The following is a 12,868-nucleotide window of genomic DNA, read 5'->3' on the forward strand; positions in this document are numbered from 1 at the left end:
TTAGCGTGCCTTGTGTAGCTTGGAATGTACTATAACACAGACTACTCTAAAGTGCTTATTGTCCTTGTCACTACCTCTAGAATACAAGTGCTGTGCAGGTACAAATTGTGTCAGGTTTTGTTAGTTTTTGAATCCCTGGTACCTAGGACAAATGTTTGTTGAGTGAGTAAGTGAATTATGTTGAGTATGAACAATTTGTGAAAATTGAAAGGATAAATGTAACAAATTTCTGATGTGACTGTATTTTACTATGACTTTTTTGGAACACAGAACAGCAGACAAGTCTGGTCACTGTAGGGTTCTGTTCAGTTGAAATTGGCTGAATGATGATTTTACCTAATAGGTGAAGACAAGAGGCTCACTGGATAAAGCTATTTTTCTTGATGTCCCTTTTATTGTCGAAGATGAAATGGCTGTATGGTGATTATCAGTAGCAAGAACTAGACATTGGCTCATGAAGGGGTTAGTAAGCCACTGTGGGGACAGACAGATGAATCAGAAAGGACAAGGACAGACGTGTGGTTCTTGATGGAGACTTGTTCATTTGTTTGTGGCCAGAGTACAAAGGGTTTTGCACCTAATTTGGCGGAAGCTTTCTACCTTACATTGATGTATTGGGACCAACTTGGAAGCAGAGCAGAGGACTTCTGAAAGGCTTATAGAGAAAGTGTGTGCCTCCTCTGGAGAGCTTAAATTGGCTGTGTAACTCAGATCCTTCCCTACCCGTGGATCAGGGAGCAGGAGCAGAAGACCCCTAGTTGTCTTTCACTTCACTTGCTGCTCAGCTATGGATGTAGCCCTCTAACTGGACTTGGTTATGCTAAGTGTATGTAGAAAATACACTGTCCCTTAACTGTATGCAGCAGATTCAATTTCCTCAAACATTCAAGCATACGTGTCTCTGATGATAATTTAAAAATCACTCAGGGTGATTGACAGTGTCCTCATCTCCATCCTGAAATGTGAGTTCCTAGAAAGCTGCTGTGAACTTTTCCTTATTTGGACCTTCATTTCCCATGGCAGGCTGGCTTGTGACAGTGATCGCTTTAGCACTTTGATGCCACGGTTGCCTTCATTTAAATGTTTCGGTGTAAAAGATGGTTAAGGCAGCTGTACTTGTTCTCAGCTTTAACTTCTTGATATTTTTTCCCCCAGGGGGAGTGGCCACAGCAGATCCTGGTGGTGAGTGGCTGTCATGATCTCTACAGCACCGCTCTACAGCGGCGTGCACAACTGGACCAGTTCTGACCGGATTCGCATGTGTGGCATCAACGAGGAGAGGTAAGGTTGCAAAAGCGGTATCCTTAGGTAAGCTGTACCTAGTCCCAGGTTGGGGGTTGGACCTGGGGATGAGATTCTTGTTTGTTTCTGATTTTCCTAAAACACGGGGGTCACTTGCTCTACCACACTGTCCCTGTTCCAGTGAAGATGAGGAAGCTATCAGATGACATTTGCCACCTAGTATTATGTCTAGTGATAAAGAGCTGACACATTGTGGAGTAAAGAAAAGCTTGGACACTTGTAGTTTCTGTTTCTTATGTCAAAGTTTGGTGTTCAAAAGTTCATGTAACAGGCAGTGGTGGCGCACACCTTTAATCCCAGCACTTGGGAGGCAGAGGCAGGCGGATTTCTGAGTTCAAGGCCAGCCTGGTCTACAGAGTGAGTTCCAGGACAGCCAGGACTACACAGAGAAACCCTGTCTCGAAAAACCAAAAAAAAAAAAAAAAAAAAAAAAAAGTTCATGTAAGATGTTTTCAGTTCTTGTCCAGAGCTTAGAAGAAAGCTGGTTTCATCATGTAGCTTTATGGTGGGGGCAAGTCATCAGCGTTCTAGGGGCCAGTACTTCTTGCCTCAAGAAGCTGCCAAAATATGTCAGGGAGACCTTATGACGTACGTATCAAGGGAAGATGAAGTTGCTGATCATAACTTTATAAAATTCAGAGTTACTGATGCCTGTTTTGTGTGTGTATTTCAGTTTTCTGATATTTGGTTGGCCAAGAGAGGCCTTTTTAAAATTACACATCCAGTTACCCTTCAGAGTTTGTATTTTCCTTTTAAAGTTGCTCTGTATGTGGTTACGAGGCCTCTTCAAGCTTCAAGGGATTGTTCTGCCATGTTTGTTGGTGTTTTAATCCATTGGCTATTTAAATTCAAACATGCCAGAGGAATTCCGATAGGACTTTCCCCTCTAATTTAAGATTGGCAGTCTTTAAAATGAAAAAAAAAAGACCCTGATTTAGGTCTGTTGAGATGGTTCACTGGGTAAAAATGCTTGCCATCAAGCCTGACAACCTGAGTTAGATCCCCAGGACCCACTAAGTGTAAGAGGAGATGTGAGTCCCACAAGTTGTCCTCTGATGTCCACAATCACATGTAACTGTGCCACCCTACACCCAACATTAAACAAATGAAAGAAAAAAAATAGATCCAGAGTTTCTCAAGTAATTCTAAAAAAATATTTGTATGTTGGGAGAGGTAGTGTTGACAGTTTTGAAGAGAAAAAGAGACTCTCTTTGTTTTTATATTCTATGGGTGTGTGTGTGGCACTAGGGATGGAATAGTGGGAAAGTCATGAGTGCTAAGTGAGTTCTACAGTGCTGAGCTGCACGTCAGCTTCATGGTTTTTTAAAAGTCATTTTTTTTCTTTTCCTAACTAGAGAAGTGTGTACTTTTCTGAGATTAGGTCAGGAGAGTAGACTTTTTATTTTCTTAATTTTTCAGTGGTCCCTGTCCTGAGGAATGTGTTAGAGATGGACTTAAAAAGGAATGTAATTTTAGAATACAAAAATAAAAACTAATGAAAATAAGATGAAATTCTTCCGAGAGACAGCAGAAAAAAAAAAAGTGTTTCCTTTTGTGTGTGAGGTCTGTTCTTAGAAAATCCTAAGCGATGATTCTTGGCAAGGCAGGGCGGTGGCCATGATTTGTGAGTACGCACTGACAGGCTGTATTACAGTGACTTATTAGTTGAGACTGATGTAGAGCTCGGGGCCTGAGCCTTCAAGAAGCTAGTGCACAAGCAAGGTGTGGTTACTCACATCTATAATCCCAGTACTCAGGAGGTAATGGCAGGAGGACCTGGGATTTGAGATTATCCTGGGCTGCCTATTAAGTTTTAGGCTAGCCTTGTCTACTGTAGTGAGACCCCGTTTCTGTAAAACAGGGCTAACCTGAGAAATTAAAAGCATGGGACAAATTACCTTGTTCCCTGTCTGAGCTATATTCCCTGCAAGAAGGGAGTCAGAGGTAGATGTGAAATCTGATTTTCTCTTTTCCAGACCTTCCTTGGGATGCTAAATTATCCAGAATGGCCAGACTTTTTAAAGCATTGTCATTTCTGACCCCATCTACCCTTTGTCACATTCTCACTGCAGTCTAGGCTATGTTACAGCTGATTTTCAAATGTCATCTCATCCTATATGCTTTTTTTCCTCTTTGAGACAGGGTCTCTTTCTGTCTATTGCCCAGGCTGTCCTGGAGCTTACTATTAATAGCTCAGGGAAATCTCAAACTTGTAGCAGCCCTCCTGCTTTAGACTAAGTGCTAGATGTCATGTGCGAGCTACTGTGCTTATCATAATATATATAACATACATTGTATATACATATATGTAATTCTGTGTGTGCATGTTTCACCTCCATGTATGTCTCTATACTATGTGTGTGTCTTGGGCCCTTAGAGATCAAAAAGAAGGCATTAGATCCCCTGGGACTGGACTTGCAGATGCTTGTGAGAGTTCATGTGGGTCTTAGGAATTAAACTCAGGTCCTTTTGAAGAGTAGCAAGTGCTCTTAACTGGGGAACCATCTCTCCATCATCCTCCAGTCCCACCCACATTTTGAAGACAGGGTCTTGCTATATAGCACAGGAAGAAAATCTTCCTGCCCTAGCCTCTCGAGTACTGTGATTATAAGCATATGCCACCAAACCCAGCTTTACCCTATGTAAAAACAATCTTCCCCCATTCTTTCCAACTTGTAGACCTTACAAATTTGAGGTGTAAAGCTGTTTTTAGGGATAAACTTAAAATTACATTGTAGGAGTCTGCCAAGTTCATCAAATATGGTTAGGGGCTATAGAACAGAAGGCCTTTTCGACTGCTCCAGGTAGTCTGTCAGCTTTAGTCAAACCTCCAGCTAAATCGTCTGCTTGTCTCTAGCATTAATTCATCCCTTCATTGAACAAGCATGTATTCAGTACCAGAGCAAACTGGTAGTACACCTTCATACATTGCTGGTAAATGCTGTGGACTGGCGTGAACAGGTCCTATGGACTCTAGCTGAAAGAATGATGTATTTCCTTGGGAATATCAGGGGACAGTGTCATCTGAGCCCAGGCTAGAGAGGTGATTAGGAGTTTGAGGTGAGGGCTAATATCTATATGTCCTTGATTGTTTGGGGAAGGCCTTGGCTAGAGTGAAGGGAGTCTTGATGAAAAGTCTCGGGCTGGTAGGTAGGTAAGGTGCTTCATGCATTCTGGGTTGAATATTTCTTAGATATTGTCCCAGGCCCAACAGGAACTAAAAATGTCCAGTGTGGCAGGTCCAGGTGTTAACCTCTAATACTTAGGAAAATGGCCCTGAGAGATGATGGCTGGTTTTGGTTAAGTTCAACAAAGCCTTGAGCACACCAGCTGTCTTCTAGTGAGAAGAAACAGTGGAACTGATACCCAGTCCTGGTTGAAGCCTTTTTTGGTTTATGTTTTTCCCCTCAGTTGTATCCCCATAACCTTGCTCACTAGACCCAGCTCCCGCCCCTGCTTTTCTGATCCCAGGCTCCTCTCTCACTGGAGCGTTTTTTAAATATTTGCTCAGCTTTGCATCCCCCTTAGAGGATTTGAAACATCATCGCACATATTTTCCTCCCTGAGCCTGGGGGCTGGTGCTGAGGCTTAGGCATGGCTGGAGTAGCCAGAAGTGTTGCCTCTGCTGCCACCACCAGTATCTGCCTAGCTCTAGACTTCCCTGGTAACTGCTGGGTTGTGAGGAGAACATAGCTTCTGCTTCGGAGCAGAATTTCTACCCAAGGAGGAGCCCACCAAGCAGGAGGGAGCATGGTCAGAAGGAGAAAGAATGTAAACAAATAGTGCCTTCCCATGTGGGGTTGTGGAGGGGAGGGGCTGCTGTTCCCTCACTACCATGGCCCTCCCCCTAAACCATCCCTGGAGAGTCTAGTTGGAACATGCTTCTTCAGCCCAAGGCTGGCTACATATAGGTCCTGCTTTTCTGGTCTCTCAGGAGTTGATGTGAAAAGTGTTTTCCCTTTCCCTGGGGCCCTGCTTCTCTCCTCTTCCTCAAGACCCCTAACTGCCTCCAAAGCCCTCGCCTCACAGTCCTGTGTGTGTTACCAACAGCCATTTCTAGCAGTGGAACCCTCCCACTTCTGCCACTCTAGCTGCTTGTTAAAGGGGACAGTCCTTTATTAGCCCTTTCTGGGTCCCTGAAAATGATGGGGAGAGGCTCTGATCCCATTGCCATTCTTGCTTCTCTTGCCCCAGGTACAGTTTGGGAGTCTGCGTGTCAGTTGGAGGGAGAGAGTTATTTGCAGATGTGCTCCTCCTTGCTGGAGTTGACTGCAGGCACCCCAAATACCCCTGTTAGACTAGAGTGTGGTCGGTAAGGCAGGGGCTGACTTTCCTTCACGGGCTGTATTGGATCTCTGGCAGGGCTCCAAAGATGGCAGGCAAACCCAAACAAAGAGCAGGCAGAACAGCCCTATGCCTTGCCCACCCAGAAAACTTGCTGCAGCTTTGTTCTTTGACCCCCTACCTCCTCTGCAGCCACTCCTACCCAGGCGGCTGCCCTATTGATATGCTCCTGAGCACAGGGGCCCCCGTGTTCCTGCTGCACTTAAAGCGGCCAGCATGGAGTGGCCACTTGTCCTCCAACTTTACTTTAGCATTGTGATCTTATGTATTTGGTTTGTTAAATGTATCATTTTTTAAGATGCTTACCTGAAGTTTAGAGAAAGCTGCTTGAGCAGTTTGGGGGAGGGGGTTCCAGTTGAACTTTTCTCCTTTTGAGATCCAGCTTTCTGGTCTTTAGCCTTTACTTACAGCACATACCAATATGAATACAGAGTCTGTGGCTTTGAGGGACTCTGTTTGAGAGGAGAGAGGTTGTGGTGATGCAGAGAGGCTGAAAGGAAGGTGCTCCCTGTGTACTGTGAGAAGAGACAATGCTGGCTGAAGGCACACTGAGTTCTAGAAATGTTCCTTTGGAGAAAAAGAAGGGGGTGTTTTGGTTTGCTGTTTTTTAACTAAGACGAGGTCTTACTGTGTAGCCTTGCTGGCTATAGATTCCTTATGTAGACCAGCATCTAAACTGGCCTTGAACTCAAAGAGATCCACCTGCCTCTGCCTTCTGAGTGCCAGGATTTAAAAAAGGTATGTGTCACCAGTCCACCTTAGTTTCATCGTTGTTTGAGACAGGATCTCCTGTGGCCCAACTGACTGAATTCCTTATCTTCCTGTCTCTACTTCCCAAGTGCTCAAATTACAGACAGGACACATGCTCAGCTAAATGTAGTGTTTTTAAAGAGCCTCTCGGTGTCAGTGACCAGATGGCCTCAAATCAGTGCCCATTGTATGTGCTGTAAACATGAGTGTGTATGGGCTTCAGGCAGGCCCTGCCCAGTAAATGAGCAAATGATTCTGCTTTGGACTAGATTAGAAAGCACAATAGGAGCGGAGGGTTGCTTTGGAAGAGCTTTACTCTAAATGGCATTTCCTATATAGACTTGAAACAAGATTGGATTTAAAATAAAACGAATGTGCGTGCCCTTGAGGCTTATGGGTCACATCTCTCTCCTTTTGGGCAATGCCTTGTATATCGTGGATTAAATGGTCAACTTGATGATTAAGCTTGGGGGGGGAGGTTGGGGGGAAGGAGAAGGTGCTATGGTGGGGTTCATCTGCACTAGAAAGCAGAATAAGCAGCTCCCAAATGCTGGTCAGACAAGGCTCCTATTGAGGGCCTTGCAAAGCTGCATGTGGCAGCTCTGCTTCGCCTCACTCAGCCTCATAGCACTCTGCCATTCCCTGAAGTCACCATGGAAGTGAGACAGGAGGGCTTGGGAAGCTAGGCAGGCAGGACCTTCTAGAGGAAGTGTCGGGGTGCTCTAAGTCTGGGCCTTATGTCCCTTTTCTGCTTGCCTTCCCTGCCAGAAGAGCACCTCTTTCTGATGAGGAGTCCACGACAGGTGACTGCCAACACTTTGGATCTCAGGAGTTTTGTGTCAGCAGCAGTTTTTCCAAGGTAAGGTGCTATGTGTTGTCACATCAAAGGCTGAGCTTCTTGGACCATATGCCTAGTTTGGCCTTCCTGAGAATGAGAGCAAGAAGACATGAGGATGCTGTAGGTGAGACAGAAACTGCTCTGCACATGCCCTGTACTTTGCAGCTGGTTAAATTGTCTTGAGGACCAGCAGGTACTTCTCAGGGGCCTCAGGGTACCTGCATCAGTTCCAGGGACTTTGCTGAGATGGGCATGCTATTCTTCCATTGCAGGTGGAGCTCACGGCAGTTGGAAGTGGCAGCAATGCCCGGGGGACAAACCCAGATGGCAGTACCACAGAAAAACTTGGGCACAGGTCAGAAGATCAGCCTGATGATTCTCAGCCAAAAATGGACTATGTTGGGAATACAGCAGAGGCTGAGGGCCTCCTGGTGCCACTGAGCAGCCCAGGAGACGGGCTTAAGCTGCCCACTCCTGACGGCACCGAGGCCAGCCACAGCAGGGCCAACTGCTCCTGGACTCCCCTAAGCACCCAAATGAGCAAACAGGTTGACTGCTCGCCAGCCGGGGTAAAGGCTTTGGACTCTCGGCACAGTGTTGGGGAGAAGAACACTTTCATTTTGGCAACTCTGGGAACTGGAGTCCCTGTGGAGGGTACCCTGCCTTTAGTTACCACTAACTTCAGTCAGCTGTCGGCACCTATCTGCCCTCCTACCCCTGGGTCGGCCTCTGGGACCCCCTCAGTTCCCGATCCATTCCAAGTTCCCCTCTCTGTCCCAGCCCCAGTGCCCCACTCAGGACTAGTTCCAGTCCAAGTTGCCACATCAGCCTCAGCTCCTTCCCCTCCCTTAGCACCAGTTCCCGCTCTAGCCCAAGCAGCACCCTCGGTGCCTACTCTCATCTCTGACTCAAACCCTCTCTCCGTGTCAGCCTCTGTCTTGGTGCCTGTGCCAGTGTCTGCTCCCCACTCAGTCCCTGTGCCCTTGTCGGCTCCTGCTCCTACCCCTCTTACAGTCTCTGTGTCTGCACCTCCCTTGGCTCTGATCCAGGCTCCCGTGCCTCCTTCAGCTCCCACTTTGGTCCTTGCTTCTGTCCCAACTCCGGTTCTAGCTCCCATGCCAGCATCCACACCTCCAGCAGCTCCTGCCCCTCCATCTGTACCAATGCCCACTCCAACCCCATCCTCTGGCCCGCCCTCTACCCCCACCCTTATTCCTGCCTTTGCTCCTACACCGGTGCCTGCGCCCACCCCGGCCCCAATCTTTACTCCAGCCCCCACGCCCATGCCAGCTGCCACACCAACTGCCATCCCCACCTCGGCACCCATTCCAGCCTCCTTCAGTTTGAGTCGAGTGTGCTTTCCTGCAGCTCAGGCACCAGCTATGCAAAAAGTCCCCCTGTCTTTTCAACCAGGGACAGTGCTGACCCCTAACCAGCCGCTGGTGTACATCCCACCTCCAAGCTGTGGCCAGCCACTCAGTGTGGCTACACTGCCAACCACTCTGGGAGTGTCTTCCACGCTCACACTCCCGGTCCTGCCATCTTACCTGCAGGACAGGTGTCTCCCAGGTGTGTTGGCGTCTCCAGAGCTCCGCTCTTACCCATATGCATTTTCTGTGGCCCGGCCTTTGGCTTCAGATTCAAAGTTGGTCTCTTTAGAGGTGAACAGGCTCTCCTGTACTTCCCCATCCAGCAGTGCTAACAGCCAGCCTGCTCCTGATGGGGTCCCTGGACCTTTGGCAGATACCTCCCTCACCACTGCTTCTGCCAAGGTGCTTCCAACTTCCCAGCCTTTGCTGCCAGTCCCTAGTGGGAGCTCAGTCCCACCACACCCCTCCAAGATGCCAGGGGGCACCGATCAACAAACAGAAGGGACTTCTGTCACCTTCTCTCCTCTCAAGTCACCTCCACAGCTGGAGAGAGAGATGGCCTCTCCACCCGAGTGCAGTGAGATGCCTCTTGACCTCTCTTCCAAGTCCAACCGCCAGAAGCTTCCATTGCCGAACCAGCGGAAAACACCTCCCATGCCTGTGTTGACCCCTGTGCACACCAGCAGCAAGGCCCTCCTTTCCACAGTCCTGTCTAGGTCTCAGCGCACAACCCAGGCTGCCGGCAGCAGCGTTACTTCCTGCCTAGGCTCCACCTCTTCACCTTTCGTTATCTTTCCTGAGATGGTGAGGAATGGAGACCCAAGCACCTGGGTAAAAAACTCAACTGCTCTGATCAGTACCATTCCTGGCACATATGTGGGAGTGGCCAACCCAGTGCCTGCATCCCTGCTGCTGAACAAGGACCCTAACCTGGGCCTTAACAGAGATCCTCGTCATCTCCCCAAGCAGGAGCCCATCTCCATCATTGATCAAGGAGAGCCTAAAAGCACTGGTGCCACTTGTGGCAAGAAAAGCAGCCAGGCTGGTGCTGAGGGACAGCTAAGCACAGTCAAATCCCGTTATACCCCAGCCCGCATTGCCCCTGGGCTACCAGGGTGCCAAACCAAGGAACTGTCTTTGTGGAAACCTACAGGGCTCACAAATATGTACCCACGGTGTTCCATCAATGGGAAGCCCACTAGCACCCAGGTTCTGCCTGTTGGCTGGTCACCATACCACCAAGCATCTCTGCTTTCTATTGGCATTTCTAGTGCTGGGCAACTAACCCCCAGTCAGGGGGTGCCTATCAGGCCCACCAGCATTGTTTCTGAGTTTTCTGGTGTGTCATCTCTTGGCTCCAGTGAAGCTGTTCATGGACTTCCTGAGGGGCAGCCACGGCCTGGGGGCCCCTTTGCTCCAGAGCAGGATGCTGTCACAAAGAACAAAACGTGCCGAATTGCTGCCAAGCCTTATGAAGAACAAGTCAATCCTGTCCTCTTGACTCTCAGCCCTCAGTCGGGGACCCTGGCACTGTCTGTTCAGCCTAGCAGTGGGGACATTGGAGTAAATCAGGGATCAGAGGAATCTGAGAGCCACCTCTGCTCTGATAGCACTCCTAAGATGGAAGGCCCCCAGGCAGCCTGTGGCATGAAGCTGACAGGAGACACAAAGCCTAAAAACCAAGTGCTGGCTACCTATATGTCCCATGAGCTCGTCCTGGCCAACCCCCAGAACTTGTGCAAGATGCCTGAGCTGCCTTTGCTACCTCATGACAGCCACTCTAAGGAACTCATTTTAGACATGGTTCCCAGCAGTGAGAGGGGCCCCAGCACAGACCTTTCGCAGCTTGGAAGTCAGGTGGATCTGGGGCGAGTGAAAATGGAGAAAGCAGATGGTGATGTGGTCTTCAATTTAGCCAACTGCTTCCGGGCTGATGGTCTCCCAGCAGTTCCCCAGAGAGGCCAGGCTGAAGCCCGGGCTAAAGCTGGGCAAGCTCGAGTGAAGCGGGAAAGTGTTGGGGTCTTCACTTGCAAGAACAGTTGGCAACCAGATGAAGAGACAGAAGCTCTGCCCCCGAAGAAGGTCAGGTGTAATAAAGAAAAGGAAATTGAGGAAGAACCACAGCAGCAGCTGCCACCAGAGCCACACGATCAGCCCGTGGTCCAGAGTCCCTTGGGGCCCAAGGTGAGTGCCATGTATGGCCTAGAATTCCTGATGGTCTGCTTCACTTGGGTCTCTCCCGGATTTGACCCCACCCCTTCTCATACACTGCTCTGAGCAGCTTAGCTGTGGGAACAGAGCTGATGAATGGGAGTCCTTCCCTTTTTAACTCATGCTCTCTGTATGTGATATTTTCACCTGGAAAGGGCCTAGCTCATTCCATAGGATGTAGGAAATGATTTCATCTTGGGGCCAGGGAAGCCATTGTCCTAGATAAAATTGGAAAGCCTGAGAAGGTATTGGTGAAGGAAATCACTTAATCACAGGCTCTTCCCCAAGGAACAATTCTTCCTGGTTTTTTAAAGATGATAGACCGCTGGCCTTGGCAGTTTGGGGCCCAGGAAAGAAAGGAAACTTTGATAGGGTCATTTTGACCCCACTTCTTCATAGCTCTGTGACATTGATTAATGTCTTTTACCCTCAGTCCCTTCATCTCTGCAATGAGACAGATAATACTTATTTAGAGGGTTGTTAGAAAGATTAAATGAGATGTTGATATGAAATATCCAGAACAGGCAAATTGATAGGGATAAGAAATAGCTTGATAGTTGTCTAGGGGTAGAGAGGGCTGGAGGGTTTCCATTCAGGGTGATGAAAAAGTTTCTGTACCAGGCAAATGGTGATAGTTACACAATTTTGTGTTTATAATGAAAGCACTTGCATTGTACATGTAAGTTGGTGAATTGTTACAGCAGAGCTCAGTAAAGCTTTTACAATTAAGGAGATGGCATACAAGAGCTTAAAATAGCAACTCAGCACGTAATTACGTGCTCGGTTGGTGCTAGTGACTGCTCTTGTGTTTACTATCACAAACAGAATGGCCCCTGCCCTCATGGAGCTTCTGTCTTCTTGTCTGGTTGACTTAATGACAAGTAGGCACAGCCCTTCCAGTGTGCGATGGATAGCTCAGTAGGCCAATTGAAAGATATGGGGGGACAGAGTATAAAGTTACAGGAGGAGAAGGCAACCAGCGCTTCCAGGTTTTTCCTTTGGAAACCAGATAATCTAAGTGTTTTGTCAGGTCTCATTTTCTTAAAGAACACTTGACTGATAGCCAAGCTAAGAGGAGGAGTTAATTCCAAACAGCCCATTGCTGGGGGATGGTCTAGAGGCAGAGTAAGCTCCTGTTACTTGCTTGAATTCTTTTGCAAATTCTTTTATGACGTTCATATTTATTTTCCATACACATGTGTATGTGTGTGGCACATGCATGCTACATCTGTGTGGCAATCAGGACAATTTTCAGCAGCTCTCTTTTCTACTGTGTGGGTACCAAGGCCTGACCTCAGATTGTCACATGTAGCAGCAAGCACCTTTAACTGCTAATCCATCTTGCCCGCCAAAGAATGATGTTTCATTTGATGCGGACTATACTTTATTCTTGTCCCTTGAAGCATTTCAAACATCTCTTAACCCGAACGCTTATCTTGGTTTCCCCATCCTCCCAACTTCTCATGTAGTTAGAATATGTCATATGTCATATATTTTTACTTTCATGGCTTCCCTGGCAGGAGATACACACAGAAATCTCTTCTAGATGTTCTTTTTTTTGGGTGGGGGGCTAACTTAGGAAGTAAAAGTTAATGATCTATACTTGAAAGAGGCAGCTAAAAACAATATATAGAAATAAGTCAGACATATTCAAATTGATATGCATTTAGCTTTGTTTCCTCTGCCTTAAGATAGTTTTTCCTTAGCTGCACCCATTCAGATTTTTAGCAGTCATTTCCATCTTCCTCTTGTCTCCCTAGTTCTCTAACACCTTGGTTCATAGGAACTGTCAGTAACTTGCTTTTCATTGAGCTTAGTCCTCCACTGAGTGAGCTGAGGGTAGGAATCTGCTGGGGCAGTGGGTGCTCCCCATGCCTGGAGAATTGAGGGTTCTTTCCCCTCAAATATATCATCAGTAAGATGGCTGCCATCCTGCTTCGCTGGGACTAGAGATTGATAACCCTACTGGAAGGTGATATGGATGTGGTTATGGAAAAAAAAATTAACCCGTGTTAGTCTTTCATCCCAGTGACTAAGTATCTGAGAAAACACT

The 12,868-nt window shown here is 47.5% G+C and overlaps 1 protein-coding gene across 4 annotated transcripts in view; it reads left to right on the forward strand.

Moving 5' to 3' along the window:
• Bcorl1 (BCL6 corepressor like 1) overlaps positions 1-12,868 on the forward strand; it is a 67,651-nt gene that overhangs the window by 19,874 nt on the left and 34,909 nt on the right. For all 4 annotated transcript variants that reach the window (XM_034485538.2, XM_076918797.1, XM_034485540.2 and 1 more), the window contains 3 exons: positions 1,156-1,281; positions 7,165-7,255; positions 7,507-10,788. In XM_034485538.2, the coding sequence (XP_034341429.1) occupies positions 1,196-1,281; positions 7,165-7,255; positions 7,507-10,788 (3,459 nt within the window). In that variant the 5' untranslated portion in view covers positions 1,156-1,195. The remainder of the gene's footprint in view (positions 1-1,155; positions 1,282-7,164; positions 7,256-7,506; positions 10,789-12,868) is intronic.

Source organism: Arvicanthis niloticus, chromosome X, assembly GCF_011762505.2.
Source record: "Arvicanthis niloticus isolate mArvNil1 chromosome X, mArvNil1.pat.X, whole genome shotgun sequence".
Lineage (NCBI taxonomy): Eukaryota > Metazoa > Chordata > Mammalia > Rodentia > Muridae > Arvicanthis > Arvicanthis niloticus.